Source organism: Mus caroli, chromosome 4 (assembly GCF_900094665.2).
Source record: "Mus caroli chromosome 4, CAROLI_EIJ_v1.1, whole genome shotgun sequence".
NCBI classification, from domain to species: domain Eukaryota; kingdom Metazoa; phylum Chordata; class Mammalia; order Rodentia; family Muridae; genus Mus; species Mus caroli.
Window position 1 is genome coordinate 60,052,454 of NC_034573.1, and position 27,036 is coordinate 60,079,489.

General features: G+C 39.0%; 1 protein-coding gene across 4 annotated transcripts in view; it reads right to left on the minus strand.

Annotated features, from left to right (window-relative positions):
• The window catches only part of Astn2 (astrotactin 2), a 955,818-nt gene that overhangs the window by 677,565 nt on the left and 251,217 nt on the right, over positions 1–27,036 (minus strand). For 2 of the 4 annotated variants that reach the window (XM_021160104.1, XM_029476271.1), the window contains exon 4: positions 14,824–14,979. The exons of the other annotated variants lie outside the window; for them this stretch is intronic. In XM_021160104.1, coding sequence (XP_021015763.1) covers positions 14,824–14,979 — 156 coding nt within the window. The remainder of the gene's footprint in view (positions 1–14,823; positions 14,980–27,036) is intronic. 4 annotated transcript variants of the gene reach the window in all.

Below are 27,036 nucleotides of genomic sequence, written 5' to 3' on the forward strand. Positions count from 1 at the left end.
TATATATACTTGTGGAACAGTATATAATATTTTATACCTAGACATTGTACCATTCAATATGTCTTAACACACACACACACACACACACACACACACACACACATATATATATATATATATATATATATATATATATATATATGATTAAAAGCTTTTGAAATCCCTTTTCCTGATTTGTTGAAATACACGTTGCATGTTTATCATGTATAATCACCTACAAGGCAAAGTCACAGGAAAGCTTCTTGTTCCAGATTAAATGGAATTTGCTTCGTACTTTGACAACTTTTCCTAATCTTTTCTTCTACCCACTATTCCTTTAGCCTTTACAGCCTCCATTTGACTCACAGCTTCTGTAGGATCACACTGTTTGCCATGCTGTTTGTCTGGATTAATTCATTTAACAGAATAGTCTAGCTCTGTTCACAAAGCACAGTTGTCAGGACTCTATAGCTGTTTCTATATAACCCACTTGAAAACCAATATGAATTAAAAAGAAAAATGAGTTACTGGAGATGTCTGTATCTTCCAAACTATGATGGATTCTACTAATGCTGTAATATTTCATAAAGGAGGATCACACCAACTCTACTGTCATCCAAATATTAACCAGGCAGGGCATTGCCTCTTAGCCTTTGAGATCAAATTTAAATTGGTCACAATTTGTATTGAAACACTGCATTCAGGACTGTATGGCTGTGGTGCACACCAAACCTTCTTAGACAATTCTTTTGGCAAGTTATGAAGACTGGCATGTGTGGAAGAGATAAATGGTTCAGTTGTTCTCTGCCAATATGCACAACTAAAACATGGACAGCAAATCTGTGTTTGTTAGCTAATGGTTCAGTCACTCTGATAAGATAATCTCATTTTTAAAAAAAACTTAAGGAAAATTCAGCTTATTTTTTAGATCAGGTTTAAGAATAGTCTATTATGGTGGGTTATGCAAGGTCACAGGTAAAAACACTAGCTAGTCACACTGCAACCACAACTGAAGTCAAGAAGAAAAAATGCATATGTTCCCATTACTTTCTATTTTTATGGAATCCAGAAAGGCTGTCTCCCACAGTGAGCAGAGATTCCCACCTTAACTAACCTAGTGAGGAATGCTTAGATGCCCATCTCCCAGATGACTCTATATCTCCCAGAACTGATAATTCAGATATACTAGCACGGTGTGACATGTTCTCCAGAGGAGATTGATTGGTATCATCATGACAAAATGATAGCTTCCATCTGTCTTCATAGTGATTCTTCTAATGAAGACTTGTTAACTTCAACATCCTTACAAAACAAAATACATAAATAAAAATAAAATAAAACCAGCAAATACAGATTACTTGCCTTAACTTGACCTCTGAATCGGAATCAACATCTTTAAAAGATAAAATGTAAAAGATTTACTCATAAGAATTGTCATTCAAAAGGAAATAGTTATATAAAATTGGGACAAAGCCACAAAATCAGGAACATATGATAGATACCAAGACCATAAAGAGGATTTCATATCAATTTTAAAAATTTGTTAACATTACATTTTTTTTCTGGGCAGAATTTTATGTAAATCCATTTGTTCACTTTTCAATGATATTTTTATCCTTATCATTATAATTTTGTGTATTTGATTTAATGGATTGATTAATATATGATATTCTACAACCTTGACTATATATTAACTTTTAAAATATTTCTCTCATTTTTACATATATAAAGTTGCTATTTTATTTGGAAGTATAACCTTTTATATAAATATATACTGTGATCTTTCACATTGATAAACAGTTTCTTCTGTGATAAATTGATGATTCTCTTTGTCCCTAAAAGATTATACTTTTTTGTACTGAAAAGTACATTCTGTCATACATGTGCATTTCTCTGAATTTCTTCTTTGATTAGTAATGTATGCTATGCACTCTGCTTTTATCTACTTTGCTTACTAGGTTTTTTGTCAACTTGACAAAAACTGGAGTTGTTTGGGAAGGGAATCTCAACTGAGAAAATTCCTTCATAAGATTGAGCTACAGGAAGTAAGGCATTTTCTTAATTAGTGATTAATGTGGGAGGGTTCAGTGCATTGTGGGAGTGCCACCCCTGGGATTGTGTCCCAGATTCTGTAATAAAGGAGGTTGAACAAAAAGTAAGCAAGTACATAGCATTGCTTTATGGCTTCTGCTTCAACTCCTGTCTCCATATCTACCCTGTATGAGTTCCTGGCTTGACTTCCTTTGATGATGAACAGTGATGCGGAAGGGTAAGCCAAGTAAGGCCTGTCTTCTTCAAATTATGTTGTTCACAGAGTTTTATCACAGAAATAGTAACCCTAGCTAAGAGGTCACTGGTAGATTCTGTATCTTTGTGCTTTAGGTGGATCTTTGGAAAAAAAAAGATAGCTGGATTTTGTTTAACACTATACTTCTCTGAATTTTAGTAGTTAGATGGTACATATTGTGTTTCCTGGGGCTGTAGGGGTTATTCTTTATCTCCTCATCTTTTACTTTCCTCTCTCTTTTCGCCACTCTATCATCATCTGGAGTCACCATGATTATCAACTTCTAAACCCATCCCTTAGCGCTTACTGGCCCTTTTCTTAATTTTGAGATGAATTTGTGTTGCTTTCTTTAAGTTACATATATTTGTACACACTGTATGATAGTACATGTGTGTATATAAAATAAGAAAAGACAGTTTCTAGTCTAATAAACATTTGAAAAGTAAGTGCAAATTTTTTCTACTTTCTATTCTGCACAGAAGTGGGAAGTTTTGTCCTATCAGCAGAACACAATCAGATTCTTGTGCAAACTTTAACATGGAAGGCTAGTAACCCAGTTCCTGTTAGAATCCTTGTTCCTCATAAGCATGGTCCTTACTGTTTATATTTATGTCAGTACTCCACTCTTCCACATTCCAATAGGATGGCTTACTAAGCTAAACATGTTGCATGCTAGGGCTTGTTTAGAATGCAAGCACTAATGTCTTAGTATTTCTCTCGTATTCCAAAGGCTAGTGAAGCACACGGCTCCTTTATTATAGCAGTGTCAGTGACCCAACTTTTAGAAGCAGATTTGTGTATTAGTTACTTCTGAGGGTTACCAAATACACCAGAAGCAATGTAAGGGGAGAAATACTTATTTTGCCTCATGGAGCGAGGGTACTGTTCCTGATAGAGAGGAATGTGTGGCAGCAGTGACATGAGGCTGCTTGTTCGCATCTGTGTGAAATAGCAAGAGAGGCTGAAGTTAGTTACAATGCTGGGCTATAAGCCCCATGACAAGATCCTTCTCTCAATCCTCAGACACCCACTTCTCCCAGCTAGGTCTCACCTCCTGAAATTCCTACAACTGCACAAACAGAGCCACCAGTGGCAGTCTAAATGCTCAGATCCTTGAGTCCACGGAGGAGAGTTCATAGTCAATCCATTTCAATGATATATAAATATTACATCTATAATATACATATATTCATGTAAATTTAGGATTAAGAGTTATTCAAAAATAGTGATGCCTAATGTATAAGTATAGTACAGCTCTAACTTGATAGAACAGCCCCCAAACACTCAGTGACAACTCCTCATGCCTTGCTATTTGGAACACAGCTTGAAAATGGCTAATGTCTCTAGCATTCCATGACATTGCCTCAATATGTTTCACTGTGTCTACTTCAAACACAGGAGAATGCACAACTACTCTCTGTTATAGTCTCGCCCATTTACCCATTTGATTACCACTGAATTCAAAATAAGAAATAGCTGCTAACATCTAGCTATGTGCTTTATCAAAATTCTGCATCAGAAAGCACTAATGTGGGTCAGGTGGCCTACATGTTATGCATGTTCAAAAGCCATGCAAAGAGGCAATTTAAAGGGAAGGTTCCTGGACTTGAATCCAGTGTTGCTAGCTCTGCTCATTTCTGGCAGAGATAAGAATCTCCTCTTGTATTTCTATACCCAAAAGCAAGATGGATAAGAAAACTTTGAGATACATTTATGGAACCCTATAGCGTGTGAACAAGCCTAGCAACCTTGATGATCTGTTACTAAGGTGAAGTAAGGTCAGTTGGTCCTGCGCTGCTCAGACCTGGATCATCCAGCTTAGACAAGCCCCTATGCTTTACTTGAAGTAAGTACTAAATAAATGGTTTCAGGTTAAGGACACTGAGTTTCAGGGTGTTTAATTATATGAAAAAAATAAGTGACACAGTATCATCTAGTTCTGATGAAGGACATGCCCTAGAGTTCTGTCTTTAGCTTTCCCCAAGGTCTGGTCTTGAGCCTCCTGCTAACCCCTCTTGTAATTGCCTTTCACTAGGCAGACTGTGTGGAATTGACTGCGAGATCCCTGTCACATTTCAGATGGACAAGCGGAATTGCCTGAAGGTGACATAACTTTCAGGAAAGCAAACTTCTTTGAGAGACATACCAGCAAAGATTTATTGAGGTTGCTGTGTGCTATGACTTCTGTTTAACTCTCTTACACCTGATTCAGACACAACTGGGGATCACCCAGATGGTAGAGGTGCTAAATATACACTCAGGATGACATCTGTGGCCAACAGGGGAAAATCCAGAGACCTTGTGGGAAGGGTTCATCATTAAAGATGCATAAAATCCCTCCCCATTTTTTTTAAATCTGAGGTTCTGATTCCAGGGTGCAACTAATTCACAGCTGCAGGCACCACGTTTGTCAATTCCAGAGATGGAATCCAATCCTGAGGATAGTCAGTAACTCTGCCAAATACACACTGCAAACAAGGCAGGGTTAGCACCAAATGAGAGGTTTATTTCAACTCTGCAGTTTGGTCAATAGCAGTGCTTTCCAATCACATTTACAATCAAAGGCAATTTGAGTTGAAAGAGATTGATGGAAGTTATCTAACCCATCACCTTTGCTTTCTAAATTACCCACAGTACAGACTTATTAGGTACTTACTATGTTCAGTGTGGCTCGCTGAGTACTTTATGTACATTATCTAACCCTCCCAACCTTCCTATAAGAGATCAAATGATTGTATGATTAGCACATTACACAATGGAGACTTGGTGCACAAGTCATTTTCCAAGTTATGCAAGTTAGTGATGAAGTTGAAAAACAAATCCATGTCTCTAAGGATGGAGAAACTCCAGAATCATGGAGCTCCAGAAATGGGAACATTACAGTCTGGGGAGGAGGAGCTCTTATCACAAACTCGGCTGTCATACTGGTTAATAATCTGATAATTTATCAAACATTAGTTGAGCATCTGCTGTTTGTAGGAGTGTGGCTAGACTGTAGAAACTCAAGAACTGCCTGGAAACAGTTGCTGCACTTGAGCAGACTCATTAAGGCAGAAGAAGATATGAAGTGGCCATAAATTACTCTCATAAAAGGCAATTCATGACAAATAGCTCATTAAAATCAGGAAAGACATAGAAAGTTTGAGGAAGAGTCCATGACTTTCATTTGGGAAAAAAAAGTTGAAAATACTTCATGAAAAAAGAAAAAAGTGGGCTTTAGAGCTTTTTGCTTGTTTCCCAATTAGATACAAAAGCAAGTTTACAATGCTGGCAATTGAGGAAGGGTAGAAAACAGAGCTGCAGAAATGGCATGAAGGTAAGGAAAGAAAGAGAGAAAGAAAGAGAAAGAGAGAGAGAAAGAAAGAAAGAAAGAAAGAAAGAAAGAAAGAAAGAAAGAAAGAAAGAAAGAAAGAAAGAACGAGAGAAAGGGAGAAAGAGAGAAAGAGAGAAAGAGAGAAAGAGAGAAAGAGGTTTCATCATGGACTTCAGGTAACCAAGGCTGGTCTTGTCATTCTAACTGAACTCTTATTATCGAGAATTTTAACTCTAACTTCAACTTGATGATGCATGGACAAACTCACCTCTGTCAAAGGGAATGTTTTCTCAACGAAGCCTTTTCAAGTTTTGTCAGATCAATACCATAAATACTCTTTCTAAGCTTTGACAATATCTTTCTGGTCTCCCTGGAACTGCACAGGTGAATCCTGTGCAGGAAGGGAAGATTACTGCAGTGTCTAAAAGATCATTTAAACTATGACGGCCACCAACAAAGTTGGACCCTGGGCCTTCTTGTTCATTATTTATAAGCAGAGCTACAACCCATTAAGACAACTAATTTAAAGTCATTAATGTTTCTGGCTATTTTACTTCAACTAAGTGAATAATTTATAGCCACTTAGTAATAAAAAGGAAGAATATATGTGTCTTAACATAAGTCTGTATCTTAGGAACAGTTCACCAAGATAAAAGACCACACTGGAGGTTATATTCAAGAAAAAATGGAAGGAAATGGAATTTGCATGTTCTCTATACCATGAGGCTGGGAAGCATGGGCGTGAACTTTAGGTCAGGATCCTGATGGAAGAGAAGGTACCTTATGCCTCCAGCATCTGTTTGGTTCAGAGTTCCTTGCAGATATTCCCACAATGTCATGCGTATCTCCACTCCCATGTGATTTATAGATTGCTTTTACTTTTCCTACCAGACGTGACTTTCCAACCTACTCCATGGTAAATATCAAGACAACTTCTGAGGATCTCTTTCTCTGTGAATTATTTATTATTCTTTGTTGGCAAATGTTTCACACCAACCTCCAATACCACCATGTATTTACTATGACTGTGCATGTCTGATTCTGGGTTTCTTTTAGAAACCGATTACTGTTGATGGACGGAGATATTAGTGACACATTTTATATATGTATAGCATCTTGAAAAGGTTGAATAAATACTTTAAAATATACAAAGCAGGACTAGTATCATAATTTCAGAACTCTTTTGAGTCATAAGAAGCCTGAATGGGGGATTCCTGGCTCTATGCTGTCTCAAAAAAGGATATGTCTCTCTTTATAGAACACTGTAGCTCCTAACACTCTCTCAGCAGCTCTGATGACACAGAATAAAACTTGCCAGTGCAAAGGAAACTACATATACTTCCTTGTAGTTACTAGATGAAGTTGACATAATTTCACAGCTCAAAGATCATAGCCAGGGTAACTAAGAGCAGAACTCGAGTCATCTTGTAATTTAAATGTGTGCTATGAATTCACAGCCCTACAGTTTATTGGTTGGGTAGTCTCTGACAAATCACTTAAAGATTGTCAACTTGGATTTCTTGCTTTGTTAAGTGGGGATAACACGCATGAGCCTTCTGTATGTTTTTAAATGAGATAATATATGATGACATTATGTCTAGAATATATTAAATTCTCAATGGATTCTTTGTAATATTTGCATTCCATGAGTTTTCTCTATAACTCACTCATTTCTTTGCCCATTGATCTCTCTATCCAGCTCTCTTTCTATTCATCCATCTTCACATGCAGTAAAATGATTTCCTAGGCAAATTCTTTGCTACACAATTATACTACTGAGAGCATAAAAGACTGTACTTTCCTTCACATGACCATAAAATTGAAGAAGGTGACACAAGTACCCACCTGCATTTAGAACCAACAATGAGAATAAAGTAAATGTTGAAGAAATATCCCATGATTGTGAGGGACTAGAGACAACACTGACTCTTTTAGGAGAGCCATGAGATAAGAATGTGCTTCACAGAGAAAACTCCTATATTAAAATTTGAAGGTGAAGAAGGGCTGGTCTTTTCCAGTACTCCCTGACCTCCCCACTCCCCCAGATCCACTTTTCCATTTCCCTTTGGAAAAGAGCATGTCTCCCATGGATATCAACCAAATGCATCATAACAAGTTATAATAGTCAAGGTATTTATCCTTATACAAAGGCTAGACAAGACAACCTAGTAGGAAAAAGGGCACCCAAGTGCAGGCTAAAGAGTCAGAGGCAGTCCCTATTCTTACTGTTAGAAGTACCATAAGAACACCAAGTTATACAATGACAAAATGAATGCAAAGGGCCTAGATCAGATCTGTACAGTCTTCAGTCTCTGTGAATCCATATGACCCCTTATTAGTTTATTCTGTGAGCCATGTTCTCATGGTGTCTTGATCACTCTGCTTCTAGAAACCTTCCTCTCCCTCTTCTTCTCAATTCCCTAAGCTCTGCCTAGTGTTTGGCTGTGAGTCTTTCCTATCAGTTTCTGGATGAAACAAGGGTAGCTCTAAACTCTATTAAACTGTGTTTCTTTCACCTTCTAGATTCTTGATTTTGAATATATGTTTCTATGGAGCTATTGAGCTAACTAAAATAAAGTAATATGGACAGCAAGACAAATAGTAACAACTGACAAAACTCCAGAACACATATCCAGTGTGTATATTGTGTTTTGCTATGTGTTATTGTGATCCTTGCTTCATGTTACATGGCTTGATTATACAAAAAAATTTGAAGAGACACCACTGCCATCCATGAATCATAGTTGTCCTTGGGACACATCTGAAAATTATTATCGGAAGATTTGAACCTAAACCCAAATCAACTATAAAACAAAATGGTGTGTGTTTGTGTGTGTGTGTGTGTTTATGTTTACACACACAAATGTCCATGGCACATTTGGTGCACATATGGATGTTAGAGGACAACTTGTGGGTTCTGAGGATGGAATGAGGGTTGTCAAACTTGTTGGCAAGTGCCTTCATGGGACTAAGCCATCTTATCAGTGAAATGCAATATGGAATGAGGAATTTAGACCTTATAATTTAGGTCATTTGAGTATAAGGGCTTACCTTTTGGTATATACTCACACTCATCTGCCTTAAGAGAAATTCAAGGAAACACTTAAATCAGTCTTTATTGCAGCTAACAGAGTATAAGTAAATTGCTTTAGGTAGAGATGTGATGTAGCCATATATAGTGTGTTCTCAAAAGATCATTCTAGCTATCATGGTAGAAGGTAGATTTGTGAATGATAAGTTTAGAAGAGAGAGTGCTGGAGGAATCCCAGTTAGGTGTAAGAATGTGCCAAATAAGATAGAGCCTGTGGTCCAGAAATAAGGAGTGAATTTTTAAGTTTCTAAATGCTAAATGTGGATCCAAGTGCCAGAGAATACTCAGACTATTTTATATAAGGGTTGATAATGTGCCCAGCTATGGGCCAAGTATCTCTTGGATGTCATTTTCCACCTACATGTGAGCCTGGTATTATTTTATTTATTTATTTATTTATTTATTTATTTATTTATTTATTTATTTATTTATTTTGCTTTTTTAAGACAGGGTTTCTCTGTGTAGCCCTGGCTGTCCTGGAACTCACTTTGTAGACCAGGCTGTCCTCAAACTCATAAATCTGCTTGCCTCTGCCTCCCAAGTGCTGGGAGTAAAGGCATGTGCCACCATGCCCGGCTTTTATTTTATTTTATTAGGTACTTTCTTCATTTACATTTACAATGCTATCCCAAAAGTCCCCCATACCTTACCCCCCTCCCCTACCCACCCACTCCCACTTCTTAGCCCTGGCATTCCCCTGTACTGGGGCATATAAAGTTTGCAAGACCTAGGGGCCTCTATTCCCAATGATGGCTGACTAGGCCATCTTCTGCCACATTTGCAACTAGAGATATGAGCTCTGAGGGACAAAGTTTGAAGCTAAGATGAAAGGATGGATCATCCAGAGACTACCCCACCTGGGCATCCATTCCATAATCAGCCACCAAACCCAGGCACTATTGCATATGCTAGCAAGATTTTGCTGAAGGGACTTTGATATAGCTGTCTCGTGTGAGGCTATGACAGTGCCTGGCAAATACAAAAGTGGATGCTCACAGTCATCTATAAGATGGATCACAGGGCCCCCAATAGAAGAGCTAGAGAAAGTACCCAAGGAGCTAAAGGGGTCTGAAACCCTATAGGTGGAACAACAATATGAACTAACCACTACCCCCAGAGCTTGGTATCACTAACTCAAATTCATAGATGGGAAACAGGAATTACGAAGTTTTACTTACTTAATAAAGACCATCCTGTAAAACAGTAGAGAATGAAGTTTGCAATCTTATTTTTAAAAACCATCTTCTAAACTTCAGGAGATTCAAGCAGCTCTTATTCTAATTTGGACTTCTTCTCTGATTTATTTGAATGCCAAACCCTCCTTTCCAAAGCCTGCAGGACACTGGGGAGTGGCTACTTAACAGGTACCTCATAAAACCATGTCGCAAATATGAAGACAACAATTAAGCCCCTTCTCCAAAATCCTGCCCAGTCTGATGAGTGATACAGCAGCTTAGCATCTACCAGGCCTCTTAGGAGGAAGCCCATGCTACAGAAACACATTGGAGCTGATTTTAGCCATGTACTCAATTCCATGACTCTGGTTCTCAGCTACCCATTCCATCTGCTGGAAACTACTGGGCACCACACACTGGACACAGAGCCTAATGAAGCAGAGAGAAGCCAGGTGTTCTCGCTCTGGGCCAGGAGGCCCAGAGCCACCTTGGCAGCAGGGGGAGGAAAGACTCAATGGAAGATCCAGACCATCATATTTAGGCTTTCTGATGGCCTGTGCAGGGTAATGGAGCATTTCTAAGTTGTGTTTCTGAGGCTGCTTCTGTTGGGCAAGATGGTAATAAATGATCCAGGGGAAATACAGAGTCTGCAGGCAAGATGGTATCACAGACAATGAATGCACCCAAGCAGCCTTGTACTGCAGGCCTCCCAGAGTCTTAACAGAATTAAAGGCAATACATAAATCTCCAAGAACAAAGTGTGTACAGAATTTTGATTACAAAATGCTAACCCCACCCCCCAAATGTGTGTGTGCTTTTGGGTATATGCATGTGAACACCCACATATACGTGAATATAAGAAGGCAACACCTAGTGGCTTTCTCTATCATTTCCACTTTATTTTAGGAGATAAACTCTGCCTGAAACTGGAGTTCACTGATTCATCAAAAATGGCTACCCAATAAGTGCCCAGGTAAACTTTTGCCTCTGCCTTCCCAGCACCGTGATAACAGGTATGCAACACAACACGGGGCTTTTTACATGGGTGTGGAGGAACTGAATCCCAGGTCTTCATACTTGTGAGCAAGTCCCTTACAAACTGAGTTATCTCCCCAGGTCAACAAAATCTGAACAGAAGTGTGATAAACAGCTGGTATATGCACTACTTCCCTTCTTCTCCAGCATCCAGCACCAGTGGTGGCAACAGAGTCATCATTACACTGCTCCTGAACCATTTAAGCAATGCTTTGATCACATTAGTTTGATGTGCTGTGTGTCAGTCAGTCTGCCTGTGGTGGGAAGCATTTTATGAAGATCAGTATGAACGAGGACCTTTTAAATACCATCAATTCCAAAGACATAAACTACAAGTGATTTCAGATGCTTATATATTCAACCAGCATTCATGAAGTGCATTGTATGTATTGGGTTTATAACTATGAAGCATCTACTTGAGAGAGAAAGACAACAAACAAGCACAGAAAAACAATCTTTGGCTATAATCTTATGGAATATTCATATACTTGCTAATGTAACAGATAGTAGCCAATCCAAAAGGAGAAAAAAATTCTGACTGTTTAACGTGGTAGAAAGTGATATGAGAGATGTAAGGAACCAGGTAGAACAGCAGCTATTGGTAATGGAAGACGCAGAAAGAACCATGCATGGGAAGCATTACAGAGGTCCCAAGCTCTGAAGAAAGAATATGCTAGCTGTGTTCATGATGTGTGACATCAACCAGTGAAAGGAAAATCAGAGCAGATGATATTAGGGAAGAAAGCAGGATGCAGATCATTACGATACAAGGTCTTTACTTCAGAGTTTAGAGTGCAAATGGCATTCCAAGAAGAATAGGATACTGCCCAAGGGTCATAAGTAAATATTAACTAGCATAGGATTTTGATTTTTTAAATTTCTAATATATACATTAAAAATGAAAATACATTTTAGTAATGTTTTAAATAAGCAGATAATATCAACATTTAATCATACTGATTTTTTAAATTTACTAAGTTTTTTTTATTAGATATTTTCTTTATTTACAGTTCATCAGATACAGAGTATAGTTACAAAAAGACAGCAAGAGGTGGTAACGGTCATGATTGTGAAAAAGGAAGGCAGGACATAGCTTTTACATACATTGAAGAGCTATACTTAGATTTATTCATTAGAATGCTGAGACTCCATGTAACAAACAAGGGATAGTATCCATCCACAGTCTATCTCAACTACTGTGTGTTCATTAACAATCTCAACATGAAATTCTGTCTGCCCTGACTAGGTAAAACAAATTACAAAGACCAATTTTAGAAAAAAAAAAAAAGGAAGCAAAAGAACTCTATGTGACATTTAAAAAAATGCTGATGTAAAATGAAAAACTGCCCAAGTGTCTTATCGTTTTCATATAGTTTATGAAAACCTTGAAGAATAAAATGGATAGTTTTGAAGGGTTGGGTGACATAAAGATGTTTAGGCTGAATGAAGAACTGAAGTCAGATTGGTCTTGAAGAAGAGAGAAACAATTTACTTGAAGCCATGTAGGTGTATGGGGTGTTAAACCATAAGAAGGCAGAACAGCCTTCTTGGTAAACCTGAAAAAAATAAAGATGTATAGGTAAACATGAGTGTGATTTTATGTGACCTGAATGTACAACCCAGGAAAACATACAGCCCAGCATTTATGTGTGTTGGCTGCATACTGCCTGAGCATTTTCACGATTTCCCTAGACTGCTAGAGCAATCTTCTAGTTTGATGAGTACCATTTTAGGGAACTGGAAAACTGAGACTCATAGAAAGGAATGACTTTTTCAAAACCATGCAAATGGAGGCTGATTGGGTTAGCATTAGCATACCACCATTCCAAACTTCAGGAAGACTGCTACTTACTTCATGAGTTCCAGAAATAAACTCTGCAACTGCCTCTGTTTTGATATATGATCTCCCATAATATGACAATCTTGTCTGCCTTTTCACCATCCTGATTTAAAGTTCACAGATTTAGGACCAAGATCCTCTCAACAAACACCAAGCACCACTCTGCCATGTTTTGAAACACTGATTTAGATATAGCTATAAATATCCCTCTTTGTAGGGAAGACAACCCTAAGAACTCTGTCCATCTACGAGAGGAGTCAGAGAGAAGCAAATGATTACACACAGAGGGTACCAGTACTAACACAGACAAAGAAAACCCAGGAGACTTCACAGTGAGTTAGGACTGCCACAGTTAATGAGGTCTTTTAGTGCTTCTCAACCTGTGGGTTGCTACGTCTTTTGGGGTTGAATGGCCTTTTCATAGGGGTAACCGAAGACCATCAGAAAACATAATTATTTACATTACAGTTTAAAACAGTAGTAAAATTGTGGTTATAAAGTAGCAATGAAAATACTTTTATGGGTCGGGGTCACCATACATGTAGAATTGTATTAAAGGGTCACAGCATCAGAAGGGTTGAAAACCACTGTTGTAGGGTATCCTCTGACACGTGCTAGTGCTGCTTTTACTGTCTTGATGAGATCATCTATAACATGTGAATTATTGTACATGCTAAAAAAGGGTTCTGCTGAAATCATATACAGCGTACATATCAGTTAGCCTGCTGCCTGGAATAAGTTAAAGGTGAGTAAATGGGAAGACATAATTTATAGGGATCAGTTTATTTATTTAAGACACATAAAGAGAATTCCAGAAGAGGGAATGTGGAGGTCAGAGCACACAGATTTAGTAGAAACAGTGAACAGTTGCACACCATGTAGCTTCAAATGTCATATTTGTAAGCCTGAACACACAAAAGATGACATAGGAATGAAGTTAAGGTAGAGAGAGGAGTAAGAGGGGCAAGGAAGAGCAATGAGCCAGAGATCAGCATGGCCTCACCAAGCAAACATGCAGGTTCAGAAATCAAACAACAACAAGTGGGATCCTCCGACATGCAGAGTCACACAGGTACTCAGAGGAAATGATGATGATGTGAGATGGCAGAGGAAAGAGGGCAAAGAGGGGGACAAGGATGAGCAGATCTACTCTAACTAAATGTGGACCATTGCATGAGATTTTACTACAATGTGAGCCCAGCTGCACCTCAGGTCTAAATGGAATGATCCAGGAGCTGCAGCATCAGAATGGAAATAAGAATCGGGCCTAGCAAACACATAAGTGGATGCTCACAGTCAGCTATTGGATGGATCACAGGGACCCCAATGGAGGAGCTAGAGAAAGTATCCAAGGAGCTAAAGAGATCTGCAACCCTGTAGGTGCAACAACATTATGAACTAACCAGTACCCGGGAGCTCTTGACTCTAGCTGCATATGTATCAAAAGATGGCCTAGTCGGCCATCACTGGAAAGAGGCCCATTGGACATGCAAACTTTATATGCTCCTGTACAGGGGAACGCCAGGACCAAAAAGTGGGAGTGGGTGGGTATGGGGGTGGGGGGAGGGTATGGGGGACTTTTGGGATAACATTGGAAATGTAATTGAGGAAAATACCTAATAAAAATATTAAAAAAAAAAGAATCAGTTCTGTGTAATCTATGATGCTTATGCTCTCAACTACTCTATTCTTCAGGGCTCTAAACTGTAGTTTCCTAACAGTGCTCCTAGGAGCCCTTGTTTTTCAGTCCCAGATAATAGTTCTCATGCCTTCTACAAGCATGCACTGCTTCTCTTGTTCTATTAGTAGGAACACCCTTGAAAAGAGTACCAGCTTTCAGGTTCTGGTTATCGAGGCTCTCCTTATATTCCCTTGTAACTACTTTAAAATTTGAAGTGTTTATTGTCATCCTCAGATGAGGCAACATGGTTCTCAGAGAGGTGAGCTCTAACCCTAGGGGCACACCCATTATCTTCAATGGGGCTTAACAGGGAGGGAAGTAACCAAGTCATAGGAGCAGTTGGGAGGCACTGGACAAGGTTTCTTGTATCTGGGAACACAGGAAAGACTGCTGTCTTCTGGCTCAGTACCAGGAGTTCCTACCTCGAGATTTGTTCCTCCGCTTCCTCTTCCCTGCAGAGGTGCTGCTGCGTGAGGCTGGCTGCAACTGACCGATCTCCACTGGTGTGTTAGCACGGAAACTCTCCTTGAACTTCTGCATCAGGGACTCCACTGTTTCCTGTGTCGCCTCAGCTGCTGCTACAGGGTGGCAATGGGGCTGAGGTTAAGGCTTGACCCACTCTGGGGGACTGGGACTGGCCACCTTAAGTCTCTGAAACTTCATCTGTGTCTGACCCACTAATAACACTCAACTACAGGTCATCTCACTAGGCTAAGGACAAATAAAATGTTGGCATTATCTATTATCTACTGGATTTTAGGCATTAGAATAAGCTCTTGATATATGATATTGAAAGGTAGGTATAGTCTATGGTTCAAATAACTTCTTATACAGTAGGATATATATATATATATATATATATATATATATATATATATAATTCCAACATCAAGAAATGTTTTTGAAATAGAATATAAAAAGGAAGGACACCTCACCCACCCAGAAGTCAAAGCAGCCTTCTTGGAAAACGCACTATTGCAATCAAACTCATAACGATACATAGCAAGTAGAAAAGACAGCAGAGGAGGGTAGGCATGAAGAACATTGGGGCTGAGAGTGTCCTAGGCAGAGTAGAAGCAAGGGTGATGATCTGAGGGCAGAGCAGGGAAGCTATTCAGTAAGAGAAGGAATTGCAGTGTAGGTGTGATGGAGTTTGCACACAGAATGTGCTAAGCAATGAAGCATGAGAATAAGGACACCTTGTACACAAGATTTAATTTAGATTTCATCTAAATGGTGAAGATTTATCACTGAATGGCTTCAAAGAAGAAGATAACATATTTAAATCCAGTCTCTCTGCTAACTATTACTAATGAAGGAGAGGGGAAATACAGATAAATGGGAAAGGAGGCAGAAACTAAGAGTTCTGCATAAGTCACTCAGGGATAATGTAACTCTGAATGGGCACAGTGGCAGTGGAGAGCACACAACAGCTTATTGATGAAACTATAGCATTGTGGGATGCAGCTAACTTAAGTCCACATCCCAAATTTAGCAAAGGAAGAAAAGGGCTTCCAAACAAGTCATAGGACTTTGCCAGCAACCAGTAGTCAAGCCCATGAATCTGCCAATGTATGTGCAACAACCCAGTGGTGACTTACCCACGGCCAAACTTTCAGTTTCCAAATTGAGACCAATAGGAAATCCCCATGGATAGACAAAGTGAGGTCAGAAGTTTAGAGAGAAACTATAGATGATAAAAGAAAAAATAGAGGGAGGATTAAGAAAGAAGATGAGAGATATTATCAAAGGCAGCAGGAGGAAACCAGAAGAAGAAAACAGAACACACCTAAAGGGCCTCAGTGCCTTTGTTCTGAGAAATGTCCAAAGCCAGCCATGCCTTTGAAATCTTCAAACTCAGTCTCCCTCCACCCACATCTGCAGAGGACAGGAATATCTTCTTAGGTGCAGTTTCCTACCTCTTGATGCCATGAGGTGGCATGCACTCGAGATTCACTTTTCTTTGGATGGATTTCTTCAGATTAGATAGAGAAACCTCCCTAACCTCTCAACACCTACTTATTGTTTTCGTAGGAAAAAAATATCAACTTAGACAGATGTGTCTGCAAGGTAAGTCAAAACCAGAGGGTGAATTTGGATATTAGGTTCTGTGGGAAGCCCCATCTTCAGGGACACAGGGAGAATCAGATTGCTAAGAAACACAATTGACAATGCAAATGAGCCATATGGTGGCATTATAGCTTCCTCAACTCTGTCTTTTGCTGTCTTCTCCCGAGTCTTCTCAAGTCAGGTCTATGAAGGTGATCCAAGGAGATTCCCCTTACATGTTCCCTGTCATACCCTCAGGCTGCAGTATAATTCTGATAGGCAATGCTATGTGAAACTTAATTCAGTATGCACACAAAAGAATGATGTAAGCAGAACCATAAAAGGAGGCTAGCCTCTGCTCAAACGTTTAGAAGAAGAAATGTTCAGATATCGACAAATGAAGAAAAGGAAAAAGAAGAGAGGGAGGGGGGAAAGGAAAAAGAAATTTCAAAAAAGAGAAAAGGCAATATTGGTGGGCTGGAAAGGAGAACCTCACCAAGGGTGTCTCCATTTTAATGTTGTATTTTCTGCCTCAGTATCTGTAAAAAACAAGTTCTTTGTTTGTAGTATTGTATTATGGTAGCCCTTGTGATGTCCATAATGCAAAAAGACTATGATTATGACTTACTTAATAGTTAGCAAATTAATATGAGCTCTATTACAAACATACTGGACTAGAGTGGTAAATGATGCTACAGGAGTTTGTAGCAGAAGTTATCATGTAGTCTAAAAAAAAGGAAGTGACAACAAACCACAGGAGGTCATACAGGAGATGAATCAGAAGCCTAACTTCAACCTTGGCCCTAACCCTAATCTTTGATCTCTGAGACCTCTTTAGCATGGATCATTATTTCAAATTAGAGAATACTCATATTTGTATTTATAGAAGATTGTATAGGCAAAGGAAAATAAAGAGTTCCTTAACAAAGGGGCCAAGGAGATGGATCACTGCGTAAATGCACTCATTCATAAGCATGAGGACTGAGGTCACATTGCAAGCTCAAAAGAACGAAAACAAGCCAGGTGTGACTAAGTGCTTCTGTAACCCCACTGTTGGAGAAGGGATAGAGACATGAAGATCTAAGGAGTTTCTGACTACCAGCCTTTCCACACATATGTACCTATACATGCTCATACAGAGGAAAGGGGAGAGGAGGAGAAACAAAAGTAGAATGACTACATAGGAACAAAGCATAAACATAGTCCAAGTACAAGCTGATAGTGGCCTGAGAGAGGGTTGCAATAGTAGAGATAGAGAAGTAGAGAAAGCAATGGAGAGCATGGGGAGAAGTGGTGAAATAGTATACATTGTGAAGTCAGCCAAGTTGAGGGTTATAGTGGATAGTAAATACCCAAAGAATGTAACATACTTTAAAAATCGCAAAGGAAAGGAGGGCAATGAGTGTTCCTCCTCTTCTTCTTGGTTTGAACAACTGTGAAGTGATGATACCTAGGTAAGATAAGGACTATATTTAACAGAAATGAATATGAGTATACATTTAGGTGATCCCATTTTAGTTCAGACTTAGGTTCTTCACAATGGTGGCCATACATGATCTATGTATTCCTGACCTATGTCCCCTGCTCTCTACTCATACCACCAGATCTCCAACTTCCTTCCATATCTAATCTGCCAAGTGAAACCCTGGCGGGATCATCACCTTGCTTCCTGTCATCTGGCTCCTAACGCAGCAGTAGGATGTTACACCAAAGGAGAATTTGACAGCAGATTTTTCCTTTTCCTATTTCCCTTTTTAATTTTGTTGCTTACTTTTGATAGAGGCTAGAACTCTAGACAACTATAGATTCTGTCAGGGTCCCCTGTTTCGCAGTTCTAGTATTTATGGACATCAATAAAGCAATTTTTCCCACCTCTGTCTCTTTGTTTCTCACCTATGATAGCTCTGATATATATGCCTTGCCCTGGTGTCTTAATATTTTTATCTTCATGCCATTCACATTGCCCACATTGTGGTGAAAATTACCTTCATTACCTTTTCCTAGCTGTTCCTTTCTAGCATATTTCTTTATCTGGCCTTCACACCTTTTCCATATCTTTGATATTCATCAATTCCTGACCATCAGCTCTTCATCTCCTCTTATGTTTTAGTTTTCCTAAGCTGCCATATGTTTAACTAATTGTGGCAGAGGGCAACACTTGGGGAGGGACTGTTTGCTCCTGTGAGCTGAATGTTTTTTGATCCCAATGTAACAAATCCCATCCATCTGTTTGGATGATCTTGAGTTGGCGACAGCACCAAGAGCCCAAACAGGCTTGGGGCAGCAGTGCTCATGAAAACCTCTTCATGGCTGATGTCATCCTATATTTTACTCTCCTCATCCCCACCCCTCCTGACCTAATTCAACAGTTCTCTCAATATCGATATATCAAGTTGTCTAAAGAAGCCGTGTTACCTTCGGGTATTCACTAAGCTCTACCAGCCCAGAGTAGCAAAATGTTCACCCATTGCCTGCATGAATGCAACAGATGGTGCCTGTTCTGAGCATCTCCTCAGGCCAAGAAGCAAGGAGAGAAGCAGCACTGCTGCCTCTTTCTGACTGTTCTGTAAGAGATTGTCAAGCGTAATGGGCATGATCCATTAAGGTCTGAGATGATGAGGTCTGCTTCCCATCATGTGAAAAAGGAGCTAGAAAGAGGAGGAAGGAAGCTAAGCGAACACAGGTAGAAGGGAAAATCACACTCTGTAATAGAGGCAAATATTGTAGAAAATAGTTGTAAACAGGAAGGTAATGGTGAGGCAGGGCAGAGAAGAGAAGCAGGAAGTCAAAAGACAGAGAAAGAAGGTAAAAGAAGAATGTGAGAGGTTGGTGTGATGAGGGAAGGAGGGAGGGAGGGAGGGAGGTGGAGAGGGGGAGAGAGAGAGAGAGAGAGAGAGAGAGAGAGAGAGAGAGAGAGAGAGAGAGAGAGAGAGAGAGAGAAAAAAAAGAAGAAGAAGAAGAAGAAGAAGAAGAAGAAGAAGAAGAAGAAGAAGAAGAAGAAGAAGAAGAACTATAGACTGCAAATTCTACAAAGACACAGAGGTGCACACTGATTTCCAGATACCCGGCAAGTTAAAACATGTAGCCTGCAGAACATACTGTGTCTAAACCCAGACTCTACTGCACAACCAATCTGCCATCCACAAAGTAATGTCTGTATGCACTTTCACTGAAATGGGCATAGATTTGGGTTCAAGTTTCAGTAGCATATCCTTCACTGTCTTTAATTTTTGTAGACACTTCTAATATGTGTTAGAAAAAAATTTCACAGTTCCCAAGCACCAACACTTTGCCAGGAAATGATCTTGGCATTTCTTTATGTTTTCTCATTTCCTTCTCCTAACAAGTTTAAAAGGCAACTATCATTCACTGCTGTTTAGAAGTAGACACAGACTCAGAGAAATTAGGTGATCTTCCAAGGCCATAAAGCTGAGATTTGAACTCACATAATAATGATGGATGTTCTAGCTCCATACACTGCACCATGCTCATACCCAGGGCCTCTAGTCAGATTGGTGTAAAGAGAGGTGCATGTTAATCTTACACTTTGGATGCCATTTCTGCAGGCCTACATAGCTGCTCATATGGCCAACCTTTCTTTAGATAATCTAGGCTGGCACTTCCATGGAGTCTGGACCTTACTGGACCCCTCTGAAGACTGCCTTGAGGTCCAAGGTCTATTCTAATCTCATTTTGCACGTCTCCTTCATTATAGATTTATGCAAGGAAGATAAGGCAATTAACGGGTGTTCATTGGTCATATTGTCCTGTGAAGTTAGGAAAGACCATGGGATTCGTTAACTTTCTGATCCTTATTAGAGAATTCATGACGAAAACAACTTACTGGCAGAAGGCTCCATTTTGCTAAACAGCTTATAAAGAATCAGTGAATGATAATGGGGAATTCATGGCAACTAGAAGGTCTAAGTCTGGCTGTGTGAGCTTGCTACAAATGCTTTCTATATGGTACTTAACAAGAAGGAAAGAGGCTAGAGTTGGAAGCATTGTGAATCATAACCTCAGTGCTTACTTATTTCCCATGACTTCTTTTCCACCTCTTAAAAGGTTACTTGACCTCTCAAAGCAAGCAGCATCAACTAGGAACTAAGTATTCAAATACATAAACTTGCTGGTGATATTTTTACATTTACTATTAATACTTGATATCATGAAGCTATTTCACCTACATAGAAATGTTCTTTCCTCTGAATTGACAAGATCTCATTAAGGCATGAGGCCTGAAGTTTATGAGATTTTTAAGGACCCCTTCTCATATTATAAATTCAGTAATCAATTGCTGGGAAGAGGAGGCTTTGAGCCACTTACCAACCTGTGAATCATGCAGGAAGCTCCAGAAATACAGCTTCTATGAGTTATAGGAAGTTATAAATATGCACCATCATACCCAACTTTTACATGGGTATTAGCGATTCAAACCCATATTCCTATGCTTGCACACCAGGCACTTGGCTAATTGAACCATCTCTCTGCTTTCCGTTTGTCTTAAACATTTTCTTAAATCTTTGGTGCATAGCACAGCTTAACGTCAATATTTAGTGATATGCTATTCACATTGCTCCCCTCCTCTCCTTCAAGTTTTTGGGTAATTTTAGCCTCTGATCTCTTGAGGAGGCTGTCCTATTCACTTCCATGAGCAAACATTATTTTACAGGAATCTATAGAGGTAGTTTTAGATATTATCATCAGACCAGGACACTCTGAGTAAAACACATTGCTTCCATGTTGTAACTGGACCTCATGCAATCAATTAAAGACCTTGATAGAACAAAGACTTGAGAAGGAAAGAGACTATCTGCATATATGAGTTACAGGATAGACTACATAAGCTAATGCCTTAATATAAACTTATGGATGGTAGAGACATTGATACAGAATGCCTATAACCAACAATGTACATATGTGTACACACACTAATGCTTATCTCTTTGTATTTATAGACTTTGAACTTGATACACACAGATACCAAGAGTATGAAGAAAGTCATTTTAGTTTCTTTGTATATCTCAGATAGACCTAACACAAAACCAAGAACCACGCATTTCTCAGGTCACCCATAGAAAATAAGAACTAATGTTTATAGAGTTCTTTTCAAGAAAAGAAAAGCAACTAAAAAGCATCCAGTGTTCTTAGTTAGATGAGAAAGCTGAATGTCTAGAAAAAATAAAATCCAAGTTTATTTTTTTAAAATGGCTGCCTCTTCTCAACTTTCAGGGACTGACTAAATGATGGATAGAATTTTCTTACTCCTTAGTTTTTTTCTCTCTCATATATTTTCTTAAACCTTTGGTGCCTGGTTTGGCTTATCTTCTAGCAAGTGCCTCCAGACAAGATAAATGAGTGAAGAACGACAAATACAAATGGAAAAGTCAGTGAATAGTCTTTTCTTATACATGGGATCTTGGGTCTATCATTTAACTTGCAGGCTCATGGAGTGGATGTTATTTCAAGTGGGGAAACTACATCATGTATGAAAGACTGAATCAAATTTGTGGTATTTTCTTTTCTTTTGATCAAAGTGCAATACTTCCCAGGTTGAGTGGAGCTGGTTTCATGTTCCCTAGCCAGAGCACAGATGGTCTCCAAGATTCCTTCCGGCTCCAACATGTTGAAGTTCTAAATGAAAATGAATGCGCTTTTGTGAAAAGGAATACAGTTAGCACAGGGACTTCTCTCCTGTTTGCAAAGCACTTAAAAAAGAGTTCTTTTATCTTTCAGATTATGATATAATTACATTATTTCCTCTTTTCTTGGCTGCTTCAAATCCTCCATATACCTCTCCTTGCTCCTTTTCAAATTCATGGCCTCCCTTTTCATTAACTGTTGTTACATACGCTATGTGTATATTTGTATATGTTGCTATTTGCATTACATTTTCAGAGCAGACCATTTGATATTGTATAACCAGTTGGTGTGCCCCTCTCCCAACCCGGGAAACTATGTCTCTTACTTTCAGAATTTCTTAGTTGCTTGTAGTTCTTTGTTTAGTTTTGAGGACTTCTCAGTTCCCCATCCCTGTCCATGTCAGTATATTATTCTTGCAACTGCCCTATCTAGATCAATTGAACTCCCATTTTACAGAGGCCAGAGAATTGACAGATGATTGGAAAGGCTAGAAAGCATTGCCACCACACACTACTAAGTTCTGGTTGTGGAGAAAGGGTCAAAAAATATAAAAAGTCTAGACAAGCTAAGTCAAAACTCCTTCATTTCAGTGAGCTGTGATACTAGAATGCTCTGGGATGAACCAGTTTCCTTTGTCACACTTCTTACTAGCTATAAGGCAGGCATTTATTCAAACCACATGGCATCTACTTCTACAGTGTTCAGATGATGCATGCCTGAACTCCAACAAACTGTTTTCAACTAAATGAAATGTTAAAGTGCCTGTCACAGTTCATGATACACTTATATAAAATTGAGAGTGGATAGGACTGCGTCAAATATCTTTCCCCATTCATCATAGAAAGTCCAAAGCTTCCCCAGAATATATGTTGCACACCCTTATGGGATTTAGTCACTACCAAAATTCTACAATTATCTCATCTCTTCTAAGACTTCCCAGGACAGTCACAGGTATGTCTCTGTGCTCCTTGATACTGAAAGGCCATAGACATTCTGTACTTTACATCTGAAATTATTCCTGTGTGGAGGATATATTCAGAGATGGGAACTATAGGCAGCGAATTGAAATGAACATTACCTCTTTCTAAAACACATCACTGGTATAGTAAACAAAGAGGTAAAGATAATAGAAAATAGCGTCCTTGGTTCCTGTGTAACTATAACACCACTGATTATGTATCTCATTGATGCCTTTGTGGTTGGAAAGAAAAATGCCTGAGGCTATGAGCTACTGAGCCATCAATGTTGCAGGCAGTGTTGTGAGGAAAAGGAGGGGCATGTATGGTAGAGGAAAATCCTACAAAACTTGTTGTTTCTGGAGCTTATATTGACAAATGATTTTATCATCAAGATTATTCATCTTTGAGTCAAGAAGAAATCTGGGTATCCTGAACTCACCCTTGCTTCATTCCTTAAACTACAACTTAAAAATCCTTATTCAGTTACCCCAAAATTTAACCCTACTACTTTTGCCTGTGTTTAGACATTGATTCCAAATGTGCTGGTATACTGATTGCACACAGTGTAAATACAGTTAAAACCTTCATGCCATTAGGTTCTCAGTGACATTTCTGAGCCTCAGCTCTTCAAACATGAAACCTACTATGTAAATAATGAAAACGTTTGTGAATTTTTAAAAAATACCTTCGTATGTTTTTGTTAACATTTAATGTAGTAATATATACATGCTCTTAACAAATTACCCAAAGTAGATCAACAGAGTATAATAGACTTTATTATCAAGTTCACTTATGGCAGACTCTCAAAGATTCTTGTACAGTACATGATAGGTTTTCCACATCTCATTTCAGGAACTCATTGGTGTTGGACTCAGGATTGCAGTCTTCTACAGTGTTCAAATATGATTATCATTCAGTGTCCTTGAAAACCCTTCCATTCCTTCCAATGTCCTGCAGTGTCAGCCAGTCCCTGTCTCCACTCAATATCAGTCAGACCCCTTCATGCCTAACCCTGATCATGTGGTAACCCAGAACCAGGACATGACTTTGGCCTATGGTCATACAGCTGTGTTCACAGTGCATTGTCCCACTGTGTCATATTGCATAGATGGACAAACCTGAATGATCCTACTAAGTCCTGAACTTTAACCATATTATCCCAAGTAATTGGGAAATCTAAAGCACATGATAAGACTGATTAGATAAAAACAGTGAGGAGAAATTGTTTTCATGGTAAGTGGACTATAAGGAAAGGAAATCTGCATTCTCTTATGCCCAGCACACTTCATCTCCAGCTCTACACCCTCCCTCATAGAGTTACATTGGATTTCTCTAGTTGATAAATTACCAAATTCACCACATTGTTCCATGTCAGTTTGCCAAGAGCATTTCATTAGACAGATAATTACAATAACAATAATAATGACATTTCCCAATTACAGAGTACTTGCTATACGGCAGGTAATATTTTAAAATAAATAGTCATTTAATTTAAACTTCATAATAACTACAGTGGATAGACGATTATGTCTCATTTTTTTAGGCTCTTTCTGAATCCACACCTTTGCCACAGCCTCTTTGCAGACTAAACCTTCACTTGGTCATGGCCTTTTGACTCACCATGCCGAATATCACCTGTGGAGAAGTTGGTATATGCTACGTAATCATCTGTTCCTCTCGATCCATCATATATCTCTACTCTTTCAGTACATCTGCCACTCTCAAGAGGAATGCTGTCACAGCTGTGCTGATGGCAAAGGAAGATGAATCACTCAGTGCTCAGCAGCATGGAACAGGCATCCTGTAGCCTAGAACACTGTACCTGGCCAACATGAAGTCAATGGGAAAACCCAGACACACAACTAACTTTCTCAGTATTGACCATTGAGAACCACTAGGATTTTGGAGAAGGCTGTTGTGGAGCATTGTTTTGGTGGTGACAGATAGACATGTTTTTGCAGAAACAAACAAGTGTAGGTATGTCACAGAGACTTAAGTCTCAAGGGTCACACAGCAGCAAAGCTTTGCTGATACCTACAAATATAAATATATTGCTGGTTTTACAATATATCCAGGAAGCTAGGCTTAATGAGTAGCTTCAGTAGTGGAGAAAACAAAATAAACATCCTACTGTGAGCCAACATTCATTTAGAGGATATTTTTAAAAATTAACTGAGAGATGGCTTAGTCCTTAAGAGAGTTTGCACTTCTCAGCAGCCACAATGGCCTCAGTTCTGTTCCCAGCACTCACAGCAGTCACCTACAACATTCTGTAATTCTAGCTTGAAGGGCGCCAATCTTCTTTCTTGGCCTCTGTAGTCACTCATGTGCATCATTCCCTGTCTTCACATAATTAAACAACAAGAATACATTTTTCGTACAAGAAAAATTGTGAAGATGACCCCAGAAGCCACAGTCACCTGAAACTTTGAAGTCCTTTTTTCATGGCATGAACTCTTGTCACAAACAATTACCCTTCACAGGACACTTAGCCAATAAACATATGCTTTATGCTTAGCAAAGTACTCAATAAGGGAGGAAAATCAGGAGTATATTATACCAACACATGATATGGTCAGTTGGAGAGGTACAAAGAGAAGAGCATAGAAGTGGTAGAATTCTCAATACTTTGGTAATCATATTTCTCAGCAATGCTCCTTTAAAATGAGGCAAGTCACACCAGTACAAAAGGATGGTTACAAATTTAAACACATCTTAGCCAACCACATCAATCATCACGGGTTCTGTAGTGAAAATAATACAAGCAAACTATAAATACATCCTATTTCTCAATATTAAACACTTTAGAATAGGCTAGCTAAACGTACAGTCAATAATAGATTGATGCTTAGTTGGCATTCTGTAAAGCTTGAAATTTTCCACTGAATGACTTATAATTCCAATTTCTCATTTCTCTGTGACAAAAAATGCTGGTCATGCACTGCAACATAAAAGTCGAAGTTTAAATCCAAGGAATGAAACTGGGGGTTGGAGGGGCATTGAAGCAGAAACTCAGTGGATCAGGAGGCAAGAAATTAAGATTAGAGTTCCAGATCAGCTACTGTGTGACACTGAATACCTCACTCACCTCTCTGAACTGCAAACAATAAAACATTTCTGTTAGACATAGGTTAAAGTATTTGTAATCTGAGTCACTGTAGATGCTGACACTTAGCATCGTCATATTCACATTTGACTATTGCCAATAAAAAGCAGTAGATCAGAATTATTCTTTTCACATCCTTTAATAGATCATGAACATACAAGAAGTACTCTGTGACTCTTGTTCTCTGACTTAAAGTTCAACCATGCTATTTGTAGAAGGCAGAGAAATACTAGAGAAAGAGGCAAAGAAAGAAATATATGCTTCCCTATCTGTTTGTGTCTCTCCTGATTCTGTTCCCATAGCTTGCTGACCATCCTCCCAATAGGTTCTGACCAGGTCTAGAATGAGTATGTAAGAAGCAAACCTGAATCTAATTAGCAAGTGAATCATCACTGAGGTGAAATCTGGTGATTAAGAAGAGACCATCATCACTCCCCAGATTTCACCTTAGTGATGCTGGTCTCTTCTTAATCACCACTAATTTCTTAGCTCCAGCTAACCACCATCAATTGTCCCAGTAGTGCCTTCTATTTTTGACTCTAAAGCCAGAGCCAGATGGAGAAAGGGGCCAAGTCACACTGCCTTGTAAAGCTGGAATATTTTCCCTTTCTATTACATTATCATTTTCTATTACATTCTATTTTCCAACTCCTTCACTGCCTAAGCTTCTTTCCTGAAACTTGCTCTGTAGATTGACCTTGAACTCAGATATCTGCTTGCATCAGTCTTTTGGGATTAAAGATATTTTCTACCTTGCCTAGGCCTAAGCTTTTCATGGCCAGTATACCTCAAGTTCTCCATGTCAAGATCTGAGTCAGAAGCCTGAGTCTTTTAGCTTCTGGATCACAGGTGTGTCCTCCATTTCTGAATTTTAGTTC